Source organism: Pleurodeles waltl, chromosome 1_2 (assembly GCF_031143425.1).
Source record: "Pleurodeles waltl isolate 20211129_DDA chromosome 1_2, aPleWal1.hap1.20221129, whole genome shotgun sequence".
Classification (NCBI taxonomy): Eukaryota; Metazoa; Chordata; class Amphibia; order Caudata; family Salamandridae; genus Pleurodeles; species Pleurodeles waltl.
The window spans coordinates 297,216,095-297,242,686 of NC_090437.1; the positions used below are offsets into that span (position 1 = coordinate 297,216,095).

The 26,592-nt window shown below is 43.2% G+C and overlaps 1 protein-coding gene across 1 annotated transcript in view; it reads left to right on the forward strand.

Moving 5' to 3' along the window:
* The window catches only part of LOC138254106 (broad substrate specificity ATP-binding cassette transporter ABCG2-like), a 319,412-nt gene that overhangs the window by 157,993 nt on the left and 134,827 nt on the right, over positions 1-26,592 (forward strand). The window contains exons 6-7 of the mRNA XM_069205808.1: positions 2,105-2,219; positions 19,087-19,239. Of these exons, the coding sequence (XP_069061909.1) occupies positions 2,105-2,219; positions 19,087-19,239 (268 nt within the window). The remainder of the gene's footprint in view (positions 1-2,104; positions 2,220-19,086; positions 19,240-26,592) is intronic.

The following is a 26,592-nucleotide window of genomic DNA, read 5'->3' on the forward strand; positions in this document are numbered from 1 at the left end:
ATGTGCTAGCACTCCCCTCACCTAAAATGTATTGCCACTCAGTTGGTACTGTCCATTACTAGTAAAGCAGCTTTGCTTAGAGGTGCAGTTGCTGTTTCACTAAAAGTACAGCAAAACTAACTGCTGAATACTGGCACTGTAACATCAAAAGCAAGGCAGCCCAACTGAGAAATGCTGACACTGTCCACACTAGTATAGCCTTGCAGGGAGATGCTGTTATGGTCATATTGCTGTTTGTGACTATAAGTCCACATCTTGTTACGTTATAATATGTATGGAGAGTTCTTTCCTTGAATTCCCTAAAAAATCTGTAAAACATTTAATACAAAGCCCTGTTGAAAAATGCCAGTTCTCATGAAGTGTTGACTTGATGGGTTCATAATGTATCTTTCATCCAGAGAGTGGAAGTTTTAGTCCTACCCCTACCTCTGTTATACTTGTCACTGTGGTCCTGGAACACCTTGGTACTCAACTAGTGTGTACCTGGTCCCAGGACTCAACCAGCATGTGCTCAAGTCCCGCGCTTCTGGCTGCTGGATTTTCTAGTGCCAGTCCTTGGTCAGGCTAGAGGACTCCTTGGCATTGTGAGGCTTTTTCCCAGTACCCACAGTCCTTACTTTTGTCACTGAAGGGCACCGGCATAAGATTGCCTATGGGTGAACCACAAGGATGTTTACTCAGGTTGCAGGATGCACCATCAGTCACCTGCAGGATGTAATCCTGCATGGAAAATGTGATGTAGAAGACAATGACCACAGTGGAGGCTTCTTGCCAAGGTTCCCAATGGAAGGAAGAGTGGGAGCAGTCGAGCTCTTGAGGACGGTCTCAGAACAACCCAGTGCCCAATGGGCACTCTGCTGTCTCTGCGGTAATCCTCACTCCTTTCCCCCCAAGGTCACCACATACACTGTCAGGGTTATCCCTAACAATCCTGGACTCATCACTGAGACCCTGTGCTCCCAACTGGGCCCTGACAGGTCCTCAACCCCATATAAACTGAGGATCACTTCCATTATTTCACCTCAATAATTGTTTTTCTTCAAAACTATTTTCTTCTCTTCTGTACTTTGTTTTTCTCCTTTTTTCAACCTTTCCCCCTTCTTTCCTTCTTGCAGCAGTTAGAATAAATTGGCCACACTCTGAGTTCCTGACTTTCTGCTCCTTCCGCCACCTACTCTTAACTTTTATTTCCTAGTCCTCTGACTTTTGGTTCTTCACCCTAGCTTTCACAGTCTTTCAGGTTTCCCCTTTTATGGTCCATTGGATGTGTGAAAGGGAGGTTTGGAGGACATGCAGTGATCACGTCTCGATCATTAAGATTATGGCATCCTGTGGTTTCAGAGTCTTCAGGGACTCCGCCTATCCTGTAGTGAGTGGTGCCACACGTCATGCTCCGTGTGTGTTCCTTACAACACCATTTGGCAGACCACCGGGACTGTCTAGAAAAATGCCAGTCAAAGCTCATCTCAGTCCACTAATTCTTGGTCCCAAGTTTGGAATGGCAGGAACAACCTTTCCAGCTACTCCATTCACTTCTACCGGTCACAAGCCACTCTTCAGATTATTGGTAGGGCCTCATGGCAGATGGTTAAGGTTTCGGACCATTGATGGTTCAGCGGGGCGGTGGCCCATGTAGAAAACAGCACAGCACTCTTCTACGTCACAAAACAGGTGAGCACTCTTGCACTACTGCTGTGCTGGTTGGAAATTCAAGAAAGAGTCATGAAGAAAACATGACAGATCCACATCTTCTCCCAAGTCCCTTGCACAGTCCAGCAGCTATTTAAGAATGTCAGCTGTGTGTACATGTTCTTCAGGGTGGTAGTGCTATAGAGCACTTTAGGTCAGGCCATAGAGATACACTCATTCGGTAAAATTCTAAGAAGTAACTTTTTAGAATAATTAGGAAACTCTTTGAATGATGAATTTGATAACAGATGAGATAGCACTCTGTTGCAAATAAGGTGAAAAAATGTTTTATGAAAAAACAGATGGCTAATTTGTGATGCTGCAGGTCTCTTCTCTGTGACTCTGAATTCCAGAGGAATACCAAAGAACATAAATAAAGCATTTCTTAAATGTAGAATCTTTTGCATACCTTTAGATTGCTGGATATCCTGGCTGCCAGAAAAGATCCCCATGGGCTCAGCGGAGACGTCCTAATTGATGGAGCCCCTCAGCCTCCAAACTTTGCATGCATCTCCGGCTACGTCGTACAGGCAAGCAAAACCTTTAGAGTGCACACTGATTTAATACATTCAAATATTTATTTTCTAGGCTGTAGGCATTCAAAGCTCATAGACAGTGAGCATCTGAAAGGATCTGCATTGTTTCACCAAACTCATAGGGAAGGCAGAGGTGACATCATACTTCCTTTTATTCTTCCTCATGACATAAAAGAAAGTGGCAACACCCAACCATTTACCTTGATGATATCACAGGGACTGATACTGCATCCCAATGAGCCTACTAACATCACTGATGTGCAAGGGTTCACATTGTCAACGCATGCAGATACTTAAATGATGCCCTTTTCATCAGTTACTGTCGCAGATAGCCTGGTGATGGTTTTCTTACTGTTGCTTGTGGTAGCAAAAGTTGGATGCACAAAAAAATTACTCATCAGAAGTTTTTGCAGGTCTGGGCTTAACAAATTGAAGTGGGGCCCTCCACAAGAGGACTTGCTTCAAAGTTTAACAATATGTCCTTTGTGGTAATAGAAAACACAGTAGATCATCATTTGACAATATTAAGTTTTATTAGCTGCTTTCCATTGTCAAAGAGGTCAACTTTGCATTAAAATCTATCAATAAATGTGTTGCAGCAGGAGACTGGGAAATAATGACCTCTCCGCCCACCGTTAAAATGGACCTGCAAAATCCTACTACTACCCAGATTAAGAGAGTGTTTTTTTGTATGTTTATTGGCATATTGAAACATAAAATCACATAGTCAAACAAGAATCACAATTAAAAAGACAAAAGTTAAAAATCTCAGTGTAAAATACATCTTATACAATATTATACATAATCGTTTGGGAACTCCCCAAGTTTGTAGTAACAACAGCTTTAAAACTACAGTACGATACTATACATCTCAAAATATATAAATGCTCAAATAATTGGCATAGGCTGTGATCAATACAATCTTAAAATCCCCATCAAATAAAACCAAATAAAAACCATTCCTGCTTGAGCCTTGGATAGTGACCATGTGCAAACCTTTGTAGATATAAAAGCTCTTATTATAAACCATCCCAACCAAGTGCTTTGAAAGCTAGACCCAGTCTAGGACAAGTGATTATCTTAGCACTTACTGCCCCTGTTGGTGTGCCACATTTGTGAATTGAATAGGCATTAAACATTGATGATGATACAGAGATATAAGAAAATTTTATTTCATGCTTTTGAGACTGTGCCAATAGCCCTGTGCAAAACAACGCAGATGTAAACTCTTATCCTGAGCCATCCCATCCAAATTCTATGAGGGCTCTGAACCATCGCAGCTAAAAACTCTTATTCTGAGCTGTCCCTTCCAAGTGCTTTAATGGCTCTACGATGGGTAGACCGGGAAACCAACAGATATTTAGAAACAGCACTTACTACCACTGTAGATGTGTCGCTTTTACAAATTCTATAGCCAGTAGCTCAGTTGTAGAGAAACAAAGTTTTGCAAAGTCCATTTTATCCTAGGGATCTTATATTTAGGACGGAAAAAAAGAAAATGTTTGATTAATTCCACACATAATTGACACAGTTTGAATTTGTTATCTTCAGAACTGTTTGATGACCATTGAGCGGTGAAAACATTAACAGGCAGGATACCGTATCTACTCTGGAGGAATAGGGAACAAGCATAGGCTGGTATGGGCAGGTCAAAGTAATGTTCAGTCTGTGGCTCTTGCTTGACAAGCAAACATTCTGATGATAAGCGACCCAACCTGCTCCTCTGGGAAATCCGATCATTTCCCCTCCCCCAATATTTCTGCTTGACAAGCATGGCCGCATCGGCCGGGATCGATTCAGGGTTCCCCCAAAACTGGTGGAAGCCTAATTTGATCCAAGCCGATTTCATTTTCCACATCACACTAACCTTATCTAAACAGCTTGAATTCCCTAATAAGTCTCTGATTCCCTCCCTAAAAGGTTCCAGTTCCTCTGTCTTCCAGAGCCACATCCAACATAAGGGGGGCTTCAGGGCTACATCGTCTTCAATGCTATTCAACCCAAGATCCAGTCTTAAAGGTACTAACGGGGTGCCCTTCCCCAGCCTAGCTATGTATCTGATGAAATTGTTTTCTTTGACTTGTAGGATGTTCTGCTGGCTATTAAAGCCCCACAATTCTGCTCCATATAGGGTGGCTCCCCTAGCCTGGGCCTTATAGATTTCCACAATGGGGTTTAATGGGGGACTTAATGGAGCTTTAGCTTTGCAGCCCAAAGTCCCTCTCTGTGACATATGATATGGGCACTTTTACTAACGTGTGTATTCCATGTACCCAATCCATCAATCTGATCCCCAAATAGTCGATCTCATTGACTCTTTCTAGAATGACAGAATTAATTGTTATGCTAGCATTCATCTTCTTCTTTCCCTGACAGCAAATCATCAATTTTGTTTTCCCGGCATTGACCTCAAGGTCAAAGGGGCATATTTATACTCCGTTTGCGCAGGATTTGCGTCGTTTTTTTTAACGCAAATTCGACGCAAAACTAACTCCATATTTATACTCTGGCGTTAGACGCGTCTAGCGCCAAAGTCCATGGAGTTTGTGTCACTTTTTAGCGTGGACACCTACTTTGCGTTAATGATATGCAAGGTAGGCGTTCCCGTCTAAAAAATTTACTCAGAGGCATGTGCGACGTATTTACACTCCCGGGCAAAAATCACGCCCGGGAGTGGGCGGGTCAAAAAAAATGACGTCCAGCCGCTTTAGCGTCGTTTTTTAGCGCCTGGTCAGGGCAGGCGTTTAGGGACCTGTGGGCTCGGAAGGAGCCCAGAGGTGCCCTCCCATGCCCCCAGGGACACCCCCTGTCACCCTTGCCCACCCCAGGAGGACGCCTAAGGATGGAGGGACCCATCCCAGGAAACATAAGGTAAGTTCAGGTAAGTAATTTTTTTTTTGTTGTGGCATAGGGGGGCCTGATTTGTGCCCCCCTACATGCCACTATGCCCAATGACCATGCCCAGGGGACAGAAGTCCCCTGGGCATGGCCATTGGGCAAGGGGGCATGACTCCTATCTTTGCTAAGACAGGAGTCATTTCAATGGGGGTTGGGAGTTAAAAAAAATGGCGCAAATCGGGTTGAGGCGAAAATTTTGCCTGAGCCTGACTTGCCCCATTTTTTGGCGCCCAAGCTCCATATTCCCCTACGCCGGCGCTGCCTGGTGTGGGTAATTTTTTTTCACGCACACCAGGCAGCTCCGCTGGCTAACTCCGGCTAACGTCATTGAATAAATACGGCGCCCGCATGGCGCTTCAGAATGGCGTTAGCCGGCGTTAGATTTTTTGACGCACAACTGCGTTGGCGCAGTTGTGCGTCGAAAAGTATAAATATGGCCCTTAGTATTGTAACTAATAGGGAAATAAAATTGATGAAACGTATAATTGAGTTGTGGTTATTAATGAAATGTTGATACATTGTCTCATGATTCTCTTAGTGGTTGTTGATTGATTACAATGATAATTGATGTTCATCGATTACTACATAGCTAGGATACTCCATGCAAACCAAAAGGTTCATCGGCCTATACGCGTCCCCTTGTAAGTTTACTTACTAAGGACCAGGCGCGCTAGCAGGGTTAACACTATTTTTTGGATGGGTACGGCTACCTTGCATCTCAATATCGCAAGGTCGGTTCATGCATCGAAAAAATGGTGCAAAGTCCAATATTTTGATGCTACATATGTCTAACATCAAAATATAAATATGGAGTTCAGGTTGCGCCAAATTTGCGTAAAAATTAACGCAAATTTGGTGCAATCAGAGTACAAATATGCCCCTAACTCTTAATTCCTTGCATTCTTTTGTCTCATTACGTGCTTTTTGGTGCTTAATAATGCGTTGGCGCAGTTGTGCGTCGAAAAGTAAAAATATGGCCCAAAGTCTTTACAAAACAGGCAAAGCTGATTGACTACGTTTTGTAGTCTCATAGGTGATTTCACCATAATAATGGTATCCTCCGGATAAAGCCGCCCCAGAATTTTCCGATCAGCCAACCATGGCGAGTCATTCATGCAATTATTTAAATACTTAATAGAGTTCTTAATGTACAAGAGAAAGAGGGTGGGGTCAAGAACGTAGCCTTGCCGCACCCCTCTCTCAGTGATAACTGGATCTGTCAGTTCACCATCCCTGCCACATCTAATTCGGGCAAAAGTGCCTTCATGGAGTCGAACAGTTAAGATCAAGAGTCCACTAGGAACTCCCATTTTGCTTAATGTGTACCCACAGCTTATGTCTGAGAACCAGATCGAAGGCTGCACAGAGATCAATGAAGGCAACATATAAGTTCCCCCCATCGATATCCACCGTCTTCCATCTGATTGCTATAAACCTCATCACTTGATCAAGTGTGCTAACTGCAGGCCTAAATCCTGCCTGCAAACTCGAAATGACTGTGCTCTCCTCAATCCACTCCTCCAAATGGTTCAAAATCTGCTTTGCAAACATTTTTTGGAGGTTATCTAACAGGCTTATAGGCCGATAATTAGATGGATTACTAGGATTTCCCTTCTTGTAGAGGGGGACTATTACTGCCCCTTTCCAGGTATAGGGGATGGGCGCACCTGCAGCCACTGCATTACAGACCTTATTTAAGTAAGGTGTCCAGATGTCAAGATTTGACTTGTAGAGGTCACCCGGTATTTTGTCGAGGCCTGGGGCTCTGCCACACTTAAGAGAAGATATTGCTACCTTGGTCTCAGCTAAGGAAAACTTAGTTGGGAATACACTCTCTTCCCTACTATCACTCTTCTCTGAGGGATCAATCTCATCACTCCCAGAGTAGAGTGAACTGAAGTGTTTGACCCATTCATCTGGAAGAATTGGGATGCCCAGACAGATGCTGGAATTCCCCACTTTCGTTTGAAACCAATTTCCAAAACTTACTGGCATCCTTGTTTCTTGCTGCCTCTGAAAGGGCTATTCAACACTTCTCTTCCCAGCTTCTCGGTGCCTTGGTCAACTCCAGCTTATAGTTTTTCCTCAATTGTTTAATTGGATCTCCAGTCCCCCTTCTAAGATCCCTCAGTAACCTATCCTTAGCTTCTCTGCAAGATCTACTGTACCACCTATTATTACACTTAATTCTCATTTTGCCTGTAGACTCTTTAACGAATAGCTCTTTCAGGCAATCAAATAATTTCAAATGCTCAGCCAGTATCCTTTCCTCATCCTGCCCGAATTGGAGCACGAGTTCCATTTGGTTTACCAGTAATCTATACATGGTTGCAATGACACACGGGGAAGAGTTGATCGTTTCCCACTTAACATTCCGTCTATTATTTGTCATAGTGAGATGCCGATCGAAATCCTTAGAAACAGGGGCCCCAATTACAGGTAGCAAACTCCTGGTAGTAAGTATCAGTGGATCGTGGTCGCTTTACAAGTGCTCCACTACCACCATGTCTTCCATATATACCCACAAGCTTATATCTAGTAAGAAGTAGTCAATATGACTCCTACATGTCCCTCATCTAAATGTAGGAGAGGGATTTACATCTGAGCGAGAGCGCCCATTACATGCTCGAAGGCCGAGGGCAAGCGTGATATTAACAATTTGTAGTGCCGCCCTAGTTAGTCTGTGTCCTTTGCTCTTCAGTAATTGTGGGATACCCTATAGAATGTCCTCTTCTAGATAAAGCTCCTGCACCAATGGATAAGGCTCAAATGTAGCATTAAAGTCCCATCATTCAGGATATACTGTAATGGGCACTCTTTCTAGTGGCTAACATATTATCCAGAGCACTTAGAACTTTGGATTCACAGCTTCTTCCAACACTCCTATTATAGATGTTTACTAGTAGTAGCGGTTGCTCGTTATGGGTAGACAGAACAAAGCCCTGTAAGTCAGCACAACCCATAACCAATTCTTTCACTTGGCACTTGAGGGAGCCACTGAGCCAAATAGGTAAACCCCCAAGGGTCTACCGGAAGACACCCTGTTCGTTGGAACCCAATAGCTTCTGTATCCTGGTCTATGCTTGGTCTCCATGGCCCACGTTTCCTGGAATAGGCAAATCATATGCTCGTCTATAAAAAAAAAAAACATTGTGGGATGGACATTTTGGCTTCTAGCCCTGCTATGTTCCAAGTGATAATGTAGACTGGCTTCTTGGACAATGTTTGTGATTGAATCTGAGGTAAACCCACTGGAATAAATTTTTGCATCAGTTCAACCTCCGGACAAACATCTCCGTAGCTAGGAGCATCAGGCACATCAAAGGCTACTATCGACCCCCCGCCCTCCTCCTGGTGGCCTGTGCTTAGCCCCATCTTTGATACAGTCCACTTCAGACAATGTGGATGGAATCTGCCTACACACAATCTGTTGGAGAGGGGGGATCAGCATTTTGGACACAAGAACTAACAGGGCCTCTTGAGCCAATTTCCACCTCCTCAGTGAAGAAGAAACTTGTGTGGGGACAAAATGCTGCGAGTCTGCATAGAAAAAGCCCCCTAGGCAGTGAACCAACTTTTCAACAATTTAGAAAGATCTGATTAACTGTAGCAGGACAACAATACAATCTCTTTCACAGAACCTCTTCAGACAGCCCACCCAAACCACCCTCCTCACCATTAGTATTGAAGACACCATTGAAAATGGGATGTTGGCATTAATATGTAACCATTTAATGACTTTGTTTTTCAGTTCTGTATAAGTTTCTGAATTACTTATCTGTAACCTGGGTACATTAGTAATCACTACCACATATGGGCTGACCTCCAGGGGAAGATGTAGAACCCTGTGAAGTCTATCACTACTTCTTGCCATCTTCTGGGTATTTGCAGCCTGACGTTTAGAAGTCACCCTGTCGTCCTTGGTCACTGACTTGGTACCATTTTCTCCCATGTTATTAGTGGCTGCGTCTCCAAAATGATAATCCCCAAACCCTGGCTGGGGCATCCAACCAGGTCTTTTCTCATGGACAGTCCGGCAGAGGCACTTTTGGGGGCAAGGTTGCGATATACTTCAAGATGTGATGAGGTTCTCTCTTGGCACAGCAGAGCCCCATCCTGTAACCCAGACAATATAGAATTGCTCTGAGGCTGGAGCTGTAGGGAGGAGATTGTGGGGCAATAAATCGTTGGACTTAAATAGTTGAGCACCCCCCCCCAATTTCTCAGATATTAGGCGGTTCTCTATAGGACGCAATCTCTTGGCTAACTCTTCCACTATATGCTCTGTTATTAGGACAGTTACGTTGACAGGATCCTCCTGGAGCGAGGCTCTCAGCCAATCCACTTTCAATTTCAGAGCTGTGGGGGCCCACAGTATGTGCACATTTGTTCTTTAGGGAATTATCACCTCGTTTTCTTTTCCCTTTAACATATGGGATATCTGTTACACTGACCGAAGTGCCCAATGAAACCGGCAGGAGCTCTGCTCTAGATAGATCAGTCAAGCGGGTGTCTGATATCTCTTGACAACCATCTTGCTTAACTCCCTGTTGGTTAGCCCTTAAGGCTTATTGAGGTGTCAGCAATAACTGGGCTGGCGAGGAAGAGGTAGCCGGGGAGCTGCAATGGACAATCGTCGTTCAGCAGATTCAATCTCCTTTTCTTTGGCTCCCACTGCCTTTTGTAAGAAGCCATCTAATGTACAGTTACCTCTAAAACTATCCTGTGAAGTTGCTGCCTTCCGTTTACCCATCTCTCCCCATGTACCAAAGCATAAGCGATTCAATAAAAAATAATCTCAGCTCTTGTAGAGCCACTGACTAACAGCAATTGGAAGCTGCAAACCTATTTATCAAATGAAGTGTCACTTGCTGTAGGTGAGAGAGTGTGTGAACAGTTTAGGGGGGTGGCCCAGCGTAGCCTTGTCCAGCCGATGACAGGTGAAGATGGGCCCATTCTTAGCCCGGTCTTGACCCTGGCTGCGCCCGCGCTTGTCCCACACAGCAGCGGGCGGCGCTGGCTCCTGAAGAGTGCCCGGTGGGGCGCAGAGCTGTGGCTCCTGCCACTAAGGGTGATGGGGGCTGTAGTCCTCTAGGCCCCCCTCTGCTGCTAAGAGCAGTGCTTTAAGTTTTTTCCACAAGAAAGGTGAGTGTCAGTTATTAGAGTCACTGCAGTATATCATGATTATTATTATTAAAATTTTCAGCAGCTCTAGTATCAAGGTAGACAAGAGGCCCCTGTGGTTCTTTCCTCTTCTGTCTGAGTGCCACGCCACCCATGCTGGTCTGGTCCAGTCAATCCCCTTGCGCAGCAGGAGCCTGGGCTTGCGTACCTTCGGGTTCTTCCTGCTGCTGTGCGGCGCTGTTCATCTGATCTGCAGAGCAGCCTCTTCCGTCTTCCAGAGCAGGACACGATGAGACAGAGGTGGGTTTGTGTTTGAGTATGTAGATTACCTTTTGTCTGTAGGGTGGTATTAGCGAATACTCCTCACCACAAGTTACCGGGTGACTCCATGTAATTTAAGGGCACCCCCTTCACGTCATGCGCTCCTTCCATTTACAAAACAAGAGAGAGTGATATTTTGAAATGTTTGTGACGGAGTTAATAAGGCAATGTTTACTTAAACACTGACTTACAAACACTCAAAATAAGGGTCCATTCTCCTTTCAAATCACACTTTACATTTGTATGTATTGTGCATTTTTATTAAGGTCACAAAGTAGGGGCCATTGGAGAAAAGGTATTACATTGGACGTCCTATTAAGATGGACTGTGTAATTCTTTTTTTTTCTGTTCTTCACCCGTAGATAAAGCCCGGTAGTAAGGGGCAGATAAATACAAAAATTACCTCCCACCCGTTGGGAGACAACTCCCAGGGAGTGGGGGTCATTAGTTTTTTTGTTTTTCAGAAAAAAACACTTTAGATTTGGGAGTTTGTTTCTGAAAAAAACACACAAGTTTAAAAGCTTTGTGAATGCCTGCCAAAATGCACAATAGCCGATTTTGTACCCTGAAGGGAATTCATTTCAAGGTACAGAGATGATAACTGGGCTGCAGTCATCTCTAGATTTGACAGACGATACTGTAGGGATGGTGCGTGTAATGTCCTCCACCATTCTGATGGGAGTCCATCCGTCAAACTTTAAATCAGGCCCATAGTAACTAAGTTATCAACTATGTGTGGATAGGCACATAACATTGAACCTCCGTTACTATGTGTGAAGCGTGATATGTTTTACATTTTTGCCCCAAATCCGATATCCACTCTTCACTCTCACAGTGCAAATCAGACCAGGACTGACAGACCATCACTTAAAAATGTTACATGCTGCCACTGGTTCTTTATTACGTGACACTCAGCATCGGCACAATCCAGCAACTTTAAGAAAGATGCATAGTCATGATGTTTAGAGATGACAAACTAAATTACATATTCAGACACCCTATTGAACAGCGTAAAAATACACTGTATACCTCACCAGGGGCAGATGCTCTATGCACTGGAGCGTCGTGCAGTACCCTAATTTGTTGCACCCTCGGCTCCAGTACTAAAGAAATCTAGGATTGATTTAGTTTAGGTTTATTTTTCCCAGCCAGCCAGCCACAATATTTTCATTTCAGGGCAGGTGTGATTGTCAGTCAGAATGATTGAGAGTGCAGGGTGGGCAGACATGGGTGGAATTTTACAGCAGAGCGCATGTCGGGTTGGATGGGTACCTTTCTGCGTCCAACTCGACATGCGCACTTGAAGCTTCTCCTACGTGCAGTGTTAGTGAGCCGGGGGGGAGGGCATTGCAGCTGCAAGCCCTCGGTCTCCTGAGGAGCACAGGGTTTGCCTGCTCCAGCATCCAGCCAATCCTAGTGCTGCTTCCATGCTATTTGATAACATAAAAATCTAAGAAGAAATGTCCGGACTGGCTAAGGAGACCAGGCAGGTGGCGAAACAGGATTAATTTGTAGTTGTTGCACAATACAAGAAATGGCTCTGAAAATTGGCCCCCTTGGAGTTTAGCTGTGCTTGCAAGTTTCTTCCGGGACTCGAAGACTGAGCGACAAAATAGTGGCGAAAATCGCCGTTTGCGAGGCGCAAATGCCTCTTTGCTATGCAGAAATGCATATTGCGAGTTGGGACCGACTCGCAATATGCATTTCAGAATCGCAAATAGGAAGGGGTGTTCCCTTCCTATTTGCGATTCCGAGTGGTATGCAATACCATTTGCGACCGCATATGCGGTCGCAAATGGTGTCGCAGTTACCATCCACTTCAAGTGGATGGTAACCCACTCGCAAATTGGAAGGGGTCCCCATGGGAACCCTTCCACTTTGTGAATGGGCCCACAAATATTTTTTCAGGGTAGGTAGTGGTCCAAGGGACCACTACCTGCCCTGAAAAAAATCTGAAACTAAAGGTTTCGTTTTTTTTTTTAAGTGCAGCTCGTTTTCCTTTAAGGAAAACGGGCTACACTTAAAAAAAAAAAAACTGCTTTATTGAAAGCAGTCACGAACATGGAGGTCTGCTGAAGACAGCAGGCCTCCATGTTTGCGAGTGCCTAGACTCGGTATGGGGCCGCAATTTGCGACCCACCTCATTAATATTAATGAGGTGGGTCTTTGCGACCCCATACCGACTCGCAGAAGGTGTCTGAGACACCTTTCTGCATAACATTTTGCGAGTTGCAAATTGCGAGTCGCAAGTACTCGCGATTTGCAAGTCGCAAAATGTTATTTTGCTACATCTGGCCCTTATTCCTTATGATGGCATGTTTTAAGAAAAAAGGAAGCACCTCTGCATTAAAGATCAGAGCTGATGTGGGTTTCATCCAGAGCTGCCAACTTTAGAACTGGGGAACCATGTTTAAGGGTTTCCCTCTGCTCACCGGTCTGTGATTGTAGGCAAATCGGGTAATAATACTGTGCCTAAAAGAACTGAAAAAAAACAAATCTGATCTTATGTAATGTAAGACCTTCAGATCGAGTTTGCACTATATAAATCTGCAATAAATAAAGTGGGTCGGCATAACACTTGGGGAAATGCGGATTGTTTCACTAAATTGAAATATTCCAAAAGCTTTAGGCTTCCTTAACAGTTAACCTCCATGGTCTGTAGCTGTTAATAAGTTAATTCACTCTGCACAAGTTGCACAGCAACAGGTGGTAGAAAGCCCTAACTGGCTGCTTGCATTCCTGACTTCTCAACCCAGTGACCAAAAGCATTCTGGGGTTTACACGACCTCCACGGGCTCTGACTGACATGCTAATCAGTGGGCTGGCAAGCAGGCTTCAGCTATTGAATCCAAGGCAACCCAACACCTCCCAGTCAATGGTCCAGCAATGAAATGCTCCAGCAATGAAGAGAGGCCAGCATGAGACTGTGTCCAGCAACTGGAGGAAATGTGCTGGTAGGCCTCACAGCAAGAATCAGTTTACAGTACAGCTTGATAAAGGGGACAGACATCTGGGGCAGTCAACAAGAGCACAGACGAATTAAAGAAATACAACGAATGACACTCTCTGATATTGGTTGTTACAGGAAATGAATACCAGGACTGCAGAGAGCATCACTAATTTGCAGAAACATAGGGCCATATGTACGAACACATTTTCCCATTGACACAGAATGGGAAAAACCCTTTGATACATCTGGCCCATAATTCCTTCTATTTATCTTGAATCTTGCTTCTAGAGCTGATTTTAAATAGTTATACTTTTTCCAGCTCACTGCACTAAAATGTGTGTTAGTTGTCTGCCTGTTGGGTGTTTTTCTTGCAAGCCTCCTGTGGCTACACAGCTTTGCTTCCTGTTCTTTCATCTCTATGTGAGACATGCAGTGCGGGCACTTTAACAGCTACACTTCAGTTCATCCACAGTACATGCATATCACCTGCTCAAAGCACCCACATTGCTCAGGCTGCATGCACATCATTCACAGCACACACGCAGCACTGCCAACCCATGCATTAAAATCAGCAGATCTTAAAAACCAAATTTTCTGTTCATTGCAACTGTTGGCACGTTGTTATCTTGGCACTCTTAGGGCCATATTTATACTTTTTTAGCGCAGCATTTGCGTAATTTTTGACGCAAAAGCGTCACAAACTTACAAAATACAATTGTATTTTGTACGTTTGCGCCGATTTTGCATCAAAAAGCGGCGCAAATGCGGCGCTAAAAAGCATAAATATGGGCCTTCGTTTTTGTAAGGTTATTATTCCGAAATATAGAATGCCTTCTTTTGATTTGGCTTTGATTTGGTTTCCCATAGTTGCAGCGTTCTTCCCAGAAGTTGAGTCTATGTGTCATCATTACCAGCATCCGCCCCTGGCCTGAGGATGATGTTGGAAAGTACAGTACTTACCATCAGCATTCTCAGGTTCACAATGGGAGTGCATCAGGTCAAAGTCTGGTGTGCCATAATTAAACGATGCAGTGGCATTGGAACAATTGCCACATTGGGGGAGCTGCCATAAATGTTGCATAAATGAAATTATAAGCTTTGTGAAAAAAGTGAAACTTGTCCATCTAACCAAGCAAACCACCACAAAGGTTTTACCCGTCCATCATGGTTTCCTCTGTGAACAAGTATTTTCCCGGTTCTACAAAAAGGGATGCAAACCCTTAGGACTTCTGTTTTTTGTTTCTGTACAACAGAATGCGTCCACTTAAACTCATCATTTGGGCAACTGTTATCCTTTTGTTTTTAAAAAGACCAGTTATCCACTATTCTGCTCCATTATGGGATATCCCTTTGGTGCTTCAGGCAACCTCCATCTTTGGAATTTTCTAGCATCAGTACATCTGTAATTCCTACCATTCATAGTTTTGTTTTTGGTCGCTATCTTAAGAGAGAAGAATGAGCAACTTGGGAGCTCTTTTAAGAAGCTTTTTTTGTTTTTTTTCCAGTCATGGTCATATTACATCCAGGTCAAAATTTTGTTTCCGGGGTGCCCTCTATTTTCATTGTGCTCCAGATTTGGTACTACCTATTTCTTCATTGTCTATCCTCTCCTGATAAGGAACGGTTGCAAATATTAGATATTCACAGAAGTCTCGTGATAAAGCTATCCAAGACAGCTTCCTTTATGAAAGCAGATTATTTGTTTGTCTCTTCTGATTTGTCCAGGACGAGATTACGTACTTTCTCGGCTCTGTCAATCCATGGTTAAAACAAACAATCATGTTTTCATATGAAAAAACAGGAAAGTCCATATATGCCCTGCTTTAAGGTAAATCTACAGGGGTGGTTCCAGCATTTAAAGATACCTCAGTGACCACTATTTGTAACACAGCTACATAGTTCCATGAACCATCGTCACTAACAGGTTGAAAAATATATTTTTTCTAATGTTGAAACGTGATCTAAGGGCAGTTTGTAGTTAGTAATTGAAAACGAATAAATCACTAGGTATGCACATGTATTTAGTAGTTTTTTTCTATTTATGAGTTTTCCTATTCTGGTAGCTGAATTTCTCATCTTGGGCGTTTGCTCTCTATGTATGGACTGGGACGAGGAAGAGCGATGAGGAAGTAATGATGTGGTTACTTACTGGTAATCTTCATTACTCTGAGCCCTTGTCTTCTTCGTTAGAATCCGGCGTTTCCACCTCCCATTCTCTGTGTGAGAAGTATTTGGCTATGAATCACTTACAACTACAGGAAGTGTTAAGGGTTTGCTTCTTCTTTTCAAGAGAGGAGTGGTTGCCTATTCACAATGGAAGCCCTTTTCGAGGTGGGAAATACTTTTGTGTGCTTGATTCGGTGAACAACTTCTTTATATGGAGATAAAATTGCTTGTGTAAGGACTGTGACGAGGAAGACCAGCACTCAGAGTAATAAAGATCACCAGTAACTAAACAACTAATTCAGAATATCAACCTTGTAAACACCTCATCTACATTCCATCATTTAACAGTTGCAAATTAACTCATTATCTTTTCCTGACACAATCTTCTTTTGGACTCAACCGATTGCATCTGCTCAGCTGGGTCTCACTGTAGAGCTTGACTTATAACAGTTAAACAACTCTCTAAATATGGAGATAATGCAGTACATGTAGAAAGCTGCTACAGGTAAATCACTATGAAGTAAACCACCCTTAACTTTTGCCTTATTGGGAAATTCCTGTAGCATCTTGCCTGTGGACATGTTCAGAGACCGGTGGAGAATAACACGCTTCTAAGTGCCTACAATGTGAGTAGGGCACACTAAATTAGATATACTGTTGATTTTGGATTATTTGAATAGACTGCTAGAGAGAGGAGTGGCTATGACACGCAATATATTAGTTGTTTCTGCTGCCTTCAACACCACCCACACACCCACATCTTCAGATTGGCAGAGACCTAAGTTTGTTAACACTTGTCTTGGCAGAAATAAAATTGTTGGTTGCAACCCCCATCCAATATTAATTCAGATTTATCAATGATGGTATTCTTAAAGGATTCACATTGTCCCCTTTTTTATTCAACCTGGTCACAACCAGTCTTCTAGACTAGGCAGAGACACAGCCTTATGTTTATGCTGATGACACACCACACAGCTCTTTTGGGTTTTCATAACCATCATAAAGAGATTCGGGAATGGTGTTACATTCTTGCTGACTGACTGTCCTCTCATTCACTCTCTGGTGATGTCTGCAAAACTTCTTAAGCATGACCAAGCGAACACTGAGCTCCCTCTTAATGAAGCTAGTATTTCAGCTGGCCATCTCTTGGAAGTCCTTCTCCCACTCCTGCACAGTCTCTTCACAGTCTGGCCGCTTACATCGATTCCAAAGCAACCCAAAATACGCATCTGGTGCACTGTCTTAGTTTGCTTTAGGGTGCACCCTTAACTCACTGTGGCCAGCACACCGTGGATCAGTGCTCCCAGCTGCACTAAATAACAAACGGTCCTGAGTGCAGGTGTGAACTGACACATTGCACCTGCGCTGAGAACACTTTAGTGGTAGGCGTGTGGTCACTGTTTGAAATTATGGCTCCATCTGTGACTGAGGCAGGTCAGCTCGTGTTTGAAAACGGGGAAAGTATCCTCCTGCTGCTAGATGCAGTGTGTTGCTGCATCTACACAGAGGGGGCTGCCAATGAGGGAAGAGGGGGAATTGTCTGACCCCTGTGCCTCCCTCTCTATGGTTGATTTCAGGGGGCACACTGATTGATAGGATGGATTTTTTTAGTTAAATTATTTTTTTAATTGAGAAACAAGGCTCCGTGACAGCAATTGGTGAATTTGGCACTACACCTATGGTTATTTTTTGTCAAAAGTGAAGAGTTGGTAAGAGTACTAGATCTCATGATTTTGACCTTACCTCCAAATTTAAAAGAGCTACACGGGTAAGGGTGTTCCTCTACATTTGAACGAGATAAGAGATGTTCAGATTAAATAACTAACTTATCCTAATCAGTTTAGATGTGGATATATTTATTTTAATTGTTGTCAGTAAACCTTTTTAGACTTCCTCATAATATAGGGCAGTGTTCACGTGACACGTGTTTCACTCTGGGCAGTAAGTCATCCAACATTATCAAGACCTCAGTAGAGATGTTTGATTAAGCTTGTGACACATGATAAGACAGTGATTCCTTCTCCATTATAAGTGGTGGTGGTAATGATGGTAGGAGAGAATGGTGGTGATTGTAGCTGTAATGGTGGTGGTAATGGTAGGGGTGTGGTTGTATTGGTAGAAATGATGGTGTTGAGGATAACAGAGGTGCTAACAGTCATGTCAGTAATGATGGTGGTAAGGGTGGTGATCGTAATGTTGCTAGTAATGGGAATAGTTGTAATGGTGGTAAATTTGGTGGTAACAGTGGTGACAAGGGAGGTTGTAATAGTGATGATGATGGTAATGGTGATAGTAGCATGGGTGGTGTGGTATAATTGGTGGTGTAGTGGTAATAGTGGTAATGGTAGCGGTGCAACACGATAACATTGGTAAGGGCATATATAGAGAGCACACAGGAGCACCTGGCAGCAGGAAAGCTGCTGCGTGTGAGCAGAACAGATGCCAGGCTTGACACTGTGATTCGTAGACAAGTGCCCAATTTAGACACGAACACTATATACTAATGTATGTGGAATGAAGGTAATACCTGGAACATACAACGAACAAATTTCGTAATACAGTACACTTCAAATAGTAAAGAACTTATTTTAGTGATGCACAGACCTTGACACTAACGGAGTAGTTTAGTGTCTTGCCTGTAGAGCATAGTGCTTGTAGCTCTTTCTCACATACCATACTTCACAGAATAGCGCGGCAATAGAAAACCACAGCTACCACATCTAGTCTATAAGGATGCGTACTGCATAAATGCATAAGCAGGGGAACAGTGGCGAACTGATCCCTCACCTTCCAGTGTTCTGTATGCTTCCTTCCTCAAGCAGAACGGTGATTCATCATGGAGGGAGCACATTGGTGTTTTATCAAATGAGCTACCGGCGGCACACAAAGTATGTCTCGTGAGACAGGATGCCAATTATTGGGGCATTGTTGTACCAAAACACAAAAAAGGAAAAGACAATTGGGTAGTTATCATAACATCAAGCTGGCACTCAAGTCCTGACAAAAACACTAAAAACCCTACTGCAGTAAACGAAAAACAGAAAAAAATTGTTTTCTGATACTGAGCATGTATGATATAACGAATTTAATGGGTAATCATTGACAGTATTTTGTAGAAGTAAATCAGTCTCTCATACAGTGCAAAGCATGCACTCCTTTTGAGGTGGAATGATACACCAAACAACCAATAGAATGAGGCGAGAGAGTACCAGTCCAAACTACTCCCTATGTATATTTTTAAAAATTGTCGAGATAGACCTAAAAAGGAAACTTTTATTGTTACTAATGTATACCAAATTACTAAACATAAGGCTAAAATGAGAAACTCGACCTTAGAGTTAATGATCAAAAGGATATAAGGCACAGTGATGGACATTGATTTATTTTTCGTTGTCTTTGTAGGATGACATTGTGTTGGGGACTCTAACAGTGAGAGAAAATTTGCAGTTCTCAGCAGCACTCCGGCTTCCAACATCTGTCACCAGAAAGGAGAAAAACGAACGAATCAACCAGGTCATTATGGAATTAGGGCTAACTAAAGTGGCAGACTCCAAGGTAATGGGCCTGTTTTCTTTATGCATCATATAAGTGATAGTGTGAGAAATTGGGCTATTGGTTGAAGGGGTGAAACCCTACTCAAGCAACAGCCACAATCCTTGTCAATGTGAACCACAAAAAGTCACTAAATTAACCTGTGATTACCCTCTGGCTGCCTGGCACAAAAGCAGTAAACTTAATTTAGAAGCAATGTGTAAAGTATTTATGCAGCACACAAACAGTAAAAAAGTGTAAACACAATACAAGAAAAATCCCACACCAATTTAGAAAGACAGAGGAAATTTTGATAAATTGCCTCCAAAAATCGAATCAGTAGAACTGGAGTAAATCTTCATTCTAATAGCACCTAAAAGATCAAAGCACCAACCACAGACATCTAGTCATGAGAGACCAGAGCAAAGTCGAAAGTTATGACCGACCATGATGGAGCATGGGTTAGATACACGTAGTGAATTGGCCCCAATCTCCACTTAATTCTTCAGACCTCAAAGAAAATTTAAAGAAAAATGCATGAGAAGGTAAAGTTCAGCTGGAGAAGACAGCTGGCAGTTTTCGAGGAGGAGGATGCCAAAATCTCCAGCTGGAAGAAGCTTCAAGCTGTAGCTGACGAGGGCTCCATGAGTGAAGATGCCATTTCTGTGAGAAGCTTTTGAATAGGATTTTCTGCTACGGAGAAGAAAATAGTAGGAGCTGCCGCCAAGTCAGACTGACCAGCGATGCATCTTGGGAGGATTGATGAGCAGGTAGGTCACGGTCTCCTTCCAGTTCTCAGAGCACCTTTTGGTCCCATAGGTTGTATCTGAGCTTTCTGGGAATTTGTAGCACCACTTCCAAGGGTCCAGAAGTGGGAGGGCACGCTTGGAGGGCCAGGACTTGCCCAGGCTGGGTCAAGTGCAGGTTCAAAATGGTTGGAACCTTTTCTGCCCCTGGAGCTGGAGGCCACCAAATTAGCCCTTGGAGTCACTCTGGAAGTCCTGGGTTCAAGAAAAGCAGGGCTCAAGCAGCAGGGAAGACATGTGGGGCTCAGAGGAGGTTACAGGCAGCAGAGTAGTCCTTCTAGGTGCAGCAAAGCAATCTTCTGAAATACACAACAGGCCACAGCACCAGGCAGTTCTCTGAGAGTCCTTCTGCAGGTCCGGAAAATGAACTGAAAAGTGGGTCTGAGGGTCGTATTTTAATACCTGGTGCCTTCTTTGAAGTTTCTGGGGTTGCAGAAGTGTTTGGAATTACCTGCCTCCCTGCCCTGGTCCCAATCTATTTGCAGGCTTAGTATCGCTTCTCGGCCTTTTGGCTGTTATCAAGAGTAGTGTGTGTCTGTCTGCAGGCATAGCAGGCTAGTAAGAGCTTGTAAGAGCAGAGCAAAGCCTACTGAAGTGTGAGTGGGGCTGTGTACAGCTCCCCCATCATACCTGGCCCCTCCAGCCACACCTATCCTTTCTATTGTGTGGCTGTCTGGGAGAAATATACAAAAGCCAAATCTATACCCAGTCATATGACCGAGGAACAGGCTGTAAGCACCAAATGATTAGAACAGAAAAATCTAGCTTTACCAATAAAGAAGATTTTAAATTACAATTCCTCAGACATCAAACATGACTTTCCTACCTGCTCCCAATCAAAACTTATCACTTAGATGTAATGAGGTAACCCAATGTTATGAAAATGGAGAGATAGGCCTCACAGAAGTGAACAACAAATTTGTGAGTTTTGTACTACCAGGAAATGTAAAACTTAAACATCCATGCCCAACTTCTTAATAACTGTGGACCCTGCCCTATAAGCTGCCCTGGCCCTACCCTAGGGGTGGTTTATATTTATTAAAAAGGGAGTTTAAACTTTGGCAAGGGAGTTATTTTTCCAAGTGGAAGTGGCATTTGAAATTGCCAACAGACTGCAATGGCAGGCATGGAACATGGTTTTAGGCGCTACCTAAGTGCACAATAACCACTACAGGCCTACTAACATTTAATTTACCAGCCCTAGGTATATGGTATACGCCTTACTAGCGACTTATAAGTAAATTAAACAAGGCAATCAGGTGTAAGACAATTTTACAATGTTTTGGGAAGTGAGCACAAGCACTTTAGCACTAATTAGCAGTGGTAAAGTGCACAGAGTCCTAAGGTCAACAAAAACAATTTCAGAAAAATACGAGGGGCGAAGGCAAAATGTCTGGGGGAAGGCCACTATAAGGCTGACAGGTCTAATAGATGTCACATGCTTTCAGATACTCCTGCTTATGATAGAGTGTTGATTAAATTTTTTTTTAGATAAGGTACTTATTACAAGTAGTACGTAAAAGGGATAGATATTAACCATGTCTGGTAATTACTTCCTATTCTGAGAATTCCTCAGGAAAAGAGGAATAACATGTGGAACTGATGTGTGCAACACCAATGTCTGCATGTATCAGAACTTACTACACATATTCACCCTGGTGAATTTTGACCTGTTGAAATTTAACAGCGGAATAATGCGGGCTGCAGTGTTTATCATAGTACTCCGAATGTTTAAACTTATATGTGCGGGGAACACATTTACCAGCCACTTTTCTGAACTAAGACCCCAATTACGAGTGGGGCGGATGGTGGGGAGATACTCATCTAACTCAGTAAATACTGAATCCCTGGGAGAAACATTTAGTGGATGTGGTATGTATCACCTGACTGAAATATTCTTGTAAAAATGAGAATTTACATATGGAATTGGTGATTTCTCGCACCAAGCTGTATATGTCTCAACCTTTACCCTGCATTTTTCACACAGTGTATTTCAGCAGGTTTGACCTATAATTACCAAACATCGCCTAATTATGATCCCTGGGGAAACAGTAGTTTGCACACAGATTGGAATTTAGCCTTGACCCCATAATCATGCCCTTAGTCATTGAATTAATATAAAAAGTATGTGCAGCAAATTTGGACTTAACAGAACTGAGGTACAGAGATGTAGAAACAATGAGCCAGAAGCACATGGTACCTTTTATTTAATGAACTTCTCTTGAAATCCCCTCCTTCGTTCACATTTATAAAACATCTGACACTAATTTAGACATTAAAAAAACGCTTTGAAATATCAGTCAAGACAGGACCAAGGGCCATATGTACGAAGACATTTTTTTCCATAGACATAGAATGGGTAAAATCCTTTGATACATCTGGCCCCAATTTCCTTAACACCATACTTTAAGGAAAGCAATAAAACCTGCCATCAATTATTCATAGTGTAGTAGCACTCAAATTTGTGACCAGAAAAGCCAAAAGGCAGGGGAAATTAAAGTACAAGCGATCTACCTGGCAGTCCTAGCTATCTGACTTCTGTGTCTATAAACACATTTGCATAGCAAAACATGCCAACAACACTTGCTACCTACTAAGCGCCCCAAAGAAGCAAGAGATCTTTATAGAATAAAGTTAGATCTTTCTGCCCTATACTATTCTTGCTCCCTTCACAATCCTTTTGCAATCAGTGTCTGTTTTTTTCTTATAAAAATGAAGATATTTGATTGCTCATAAACACTAAGATCATGTATGAAGAAAGGTCCTCTCCTGTTTTTACAGTTTGCGAAGGTGACTTATCCCTGGAAGTATTCACCTTCCCGTTGAAGTCTTCCAACAACCTGACAGACTTCAGGGAAATATTCCTCTGGGAAGTAGTAGAAATGGTAATAAACATCAAATATTCACGGTCATCACTATATTTTGGTCCTGCAAAAATAACAAAACAACTGAGTTAGGCCTTTCTACTCAACCGTTCCCTCCTGCGTGGCACTACCCCAGGGGAATGGAAAACTGCTATTGTAAGGCCTCTTTCTAAACAAAAGTAGACCTTTCATCTGCAGACACAAACAACTATTGACCTATATCATATCTCATTTTTACTTTTGCCAGAGAAGATCTTGGAAAAGCTTGTGCACACACATCTTCAAACTTTTATTGAAAACAACAATATACTCCACAATGTTCAAACACACTTTAGAACTGGCTGGCCATAGTACAGATCTGGCAACAATATATGTTTTTGATGATCTATGAAAGTTGGTGGATGGCACTGGTCAAGGTGCCTTGGTCCTTTTGGACTTATCGGTGGTCAGGGATATCATTGATCCTCGATTTCCTGTTAAAAAACGTAAGGCAATTGGCCTGGATGGCCAGCCTTTGGTGTAGATAGAATCTTTTCTTTCAAATAGGTCGTATATTCTGCCTGATAGAAGAGGATTAGGAGTCCCAGGAAACCTGCTGAGATCAATGAGCCTGCTGGGGAAGGAGGAGGAGCTCCACCAACATTGCTCTATATAGCGCTGCCTACTCCCTGTGGCGTGGGACATTCTGCCTTTTGCAAGGGGCTATGAGTCCCAGAAGATCTGCCTAGATCACTGAGCCCACTTGGGGAAGGAGGAGGGGCTCCCCCAACATCGCTCTACCTAGTGCTGCCTGCTCGGCGCTGCATGGGACGTGACCGGGTGCATGCCTGGGCGAAGGCCAGGCCAAGTACAGGGTCGTCTGCACCCATCAGCACCTGGAAGAGGCTGAGCTGGGCCACCCCTCTGATGTTCCGTTCCTCTCCAGATTATGGTTTGACCTTTGACATTTTTAACTTTCTTAAGTGTCAGGTATTATCATTATTACCATGGCCACGAGGAACTCTACATCTGGCAAGGATTTTCAACTGACAGGGTCTATAGTGACTTACCTCACCAATGCAATTGGGGCAATACAGCAGGAAAGTGGCTCCCTAGAAGAAAGACTGAGCTCTGTTATGAATCCAAGTATTGTGGATGGCCACAGCAAGGAGGCTAGGCCCCCCCATCTTGGTAACCCAGAAGTTCAATTCCACCTTACTACTCCCTGGCACAAAGAAGAAGTTTTTGTGTGTAGTAGATTCCTCCACTGTAATAGTTCCGCTCAAGGCTGATCCCACACAATTAACTATAACAGACTCTTTTTGCTCCCCACCACCTGCAAAAAAAGAAGTGCCCCCAGCGTAGGAAGGGCAAGTCTGCTCAGGATGCCAAAGAAGAGGATGTGGATCTGCCCAAGTAGAATGATGTGATAACAGAACTAAAAATGAGCAAAAAAGGTGCCTGTATGGAAAATAAGGTGTCTGATTTTATCAAAATTGTCCTTGGCTGGCTGGATTCACTTGAAGGCCTTGTCAGGGGACTTAGCGCATGTGAAAACCTCCTAAGCCTTTGACAAATGATGCTTCTACAGCAACTCCATTGGACTGGATGTCATCCAAAGGGAACAAAGGGATCCCAGCTCCAACTCATGCTCTATCTGGAGCAAATCAAGTCTAAACAAGAGGGTTCCTCTCGGCCACCTGTGAAACGCTAAAGACTAATGGGGAAATCAGGAGGGGCATCAAAGGATATTATCACTTGTGTGAGAACTAGGGCATGCACAAAGGTCTCACTCTTTGGATTTCCCAACTCTCCAGCTACACCCCAGAGGTCACTCCCTACAGACTGGTTCTCAAGGGATTTAGTCTGCTTAGGCCAGGTTTATCTGAGAGTTATGATCAGGTAGCAAATTAGATGGTACATTGGATCCGTGTTAGGGAGTGTGGTCTGGGGCACCTCCACAATCAGATAAATAATGTCTGGAGATTATCAAGGGTAGGAAACCATTGTAGTCCTGACAATAGAGATTGTATGGTCGTACCTTTTAAGAACAGTTTAGTTGTACAGGACATATTGACTAAGCTCAGACACTTGGTGAATATCCCAACCTCGATTGATATGCTCTCATTAGGCTTTTTCTATAGACCAGTAGGCCATGTAACTCTTCTACCACCTCAGATGCATCACCCAATAACCATCACAAACATATGTTTGCCTCTCTCACAATTAGAGCAGCTAGAGTGACTTGAAAATGGGGTTAAAGCCCCTAGCCAATGAAAACAATCAGCTGAGGGTCAACTGACTAACATCCTTTCAGATACTGCAGCGAGCCTAGTGCACCCCCTTGTGGGCCTACCAGGGGAGACTTCTCTTATGAACAGTCCTTGTATTCAGACCTCCAAAACTTAAGGTGTAGCTTCATGAAATGTGGCAGGAATGTCTGCAAAACTAACAAATGGAAACGGGTTAACTTTATTAAATGCCATGAAGTGTTAGGCATGCAAGAAGTTTGGTTGACAGAAAATGTATTTATGAATGATTTAGTCTCCTATTTTACTCCTGCCACACTTGGGTCCAAAGGAAGGGCTAAGGAAGGCTTAATTACATTAATTTCCCTTGCTTTCCCTGGATGATTTATACTGGCAAACCTTGATTCCCCTCATTACCAATGTATTCCTTGATACATTTCTACAATAATGTCTTTGATACCAGTAGTACTGTGATAGTCAAATTACTACATAAGGATGTGGAGCGAAGTTCAAATAGCACCAATGACGACTACCTGACATTAAGGATGCTTGTTTCCGGTGTGGCCTGGCTGATGAGGGTTGATACCCTGTAACCTGTCCCAGGATGCTTGTTTACAGTCCATGGAGAGCCTGGCCTGGCAGTTCGGGCTGGACTGTTCCCATTGCGAGAAGGGTCAAGACTGGTTTGCATATGTCTGAATCCAAACTGGAATGGCATGATGAGCAAAAAATATAATAAATTCAGCCCAGATCTCTGACTGGGGGAGAATGTCTGACATTGTTCAGCATTTAGTCCATCAGCTGTTCTTTTCGATTGTAATACAAAACACTGTTTAACATCTAATGCACTGTGTTGTGGCGTGATGGCTGTAGAGGGGGACCCGATTACCCATTTCTGCCACAGCCTGCATGGAGAGGAAATCAATTTTCTTCTTATTAAATACAAGTTGGTATTTACCTCTGACTTCTCTGTTCGAAACACCACTCTTGAGCCCCATGTACATTGGGAGGGGGGTTTCTAGTTTAAATAGATTTCATTTTGTTCACCTAAATCTTTAAGAGCTTGTTTAGAGATTATGCTTTATTCAGTGCCCACTCAGCGATCATAAACTACTTGCTATCATGATTAGTAATTCCTTTTTTAAATAAAGGCAGGTAGTGAGGAATCCACTCCCACGGGCTCATCCCAGCAATAAGAGGGTGATCATGAGCTGGTCTAAAATTGATAAGGACCAATTGCTTTCGGACCTTGTTGACGCAGCTTATGCTGATTTTATTGTGTGCCTAGACAAGCTTAACGACGAAGGGGCTACTACAATAAGTAGTTATGACAACATTTGTGATAAGATCCGTGAAATGCTCACGGTCACTAATGGCAGATTTAGAAAGAAAGCAAAATCGTTTGATTCTGACTGCACAAAGGCGCATAATCAGCCATTGACAGCACTTAAAGCTGTCTCTAGAGATCGTGAATGAGTG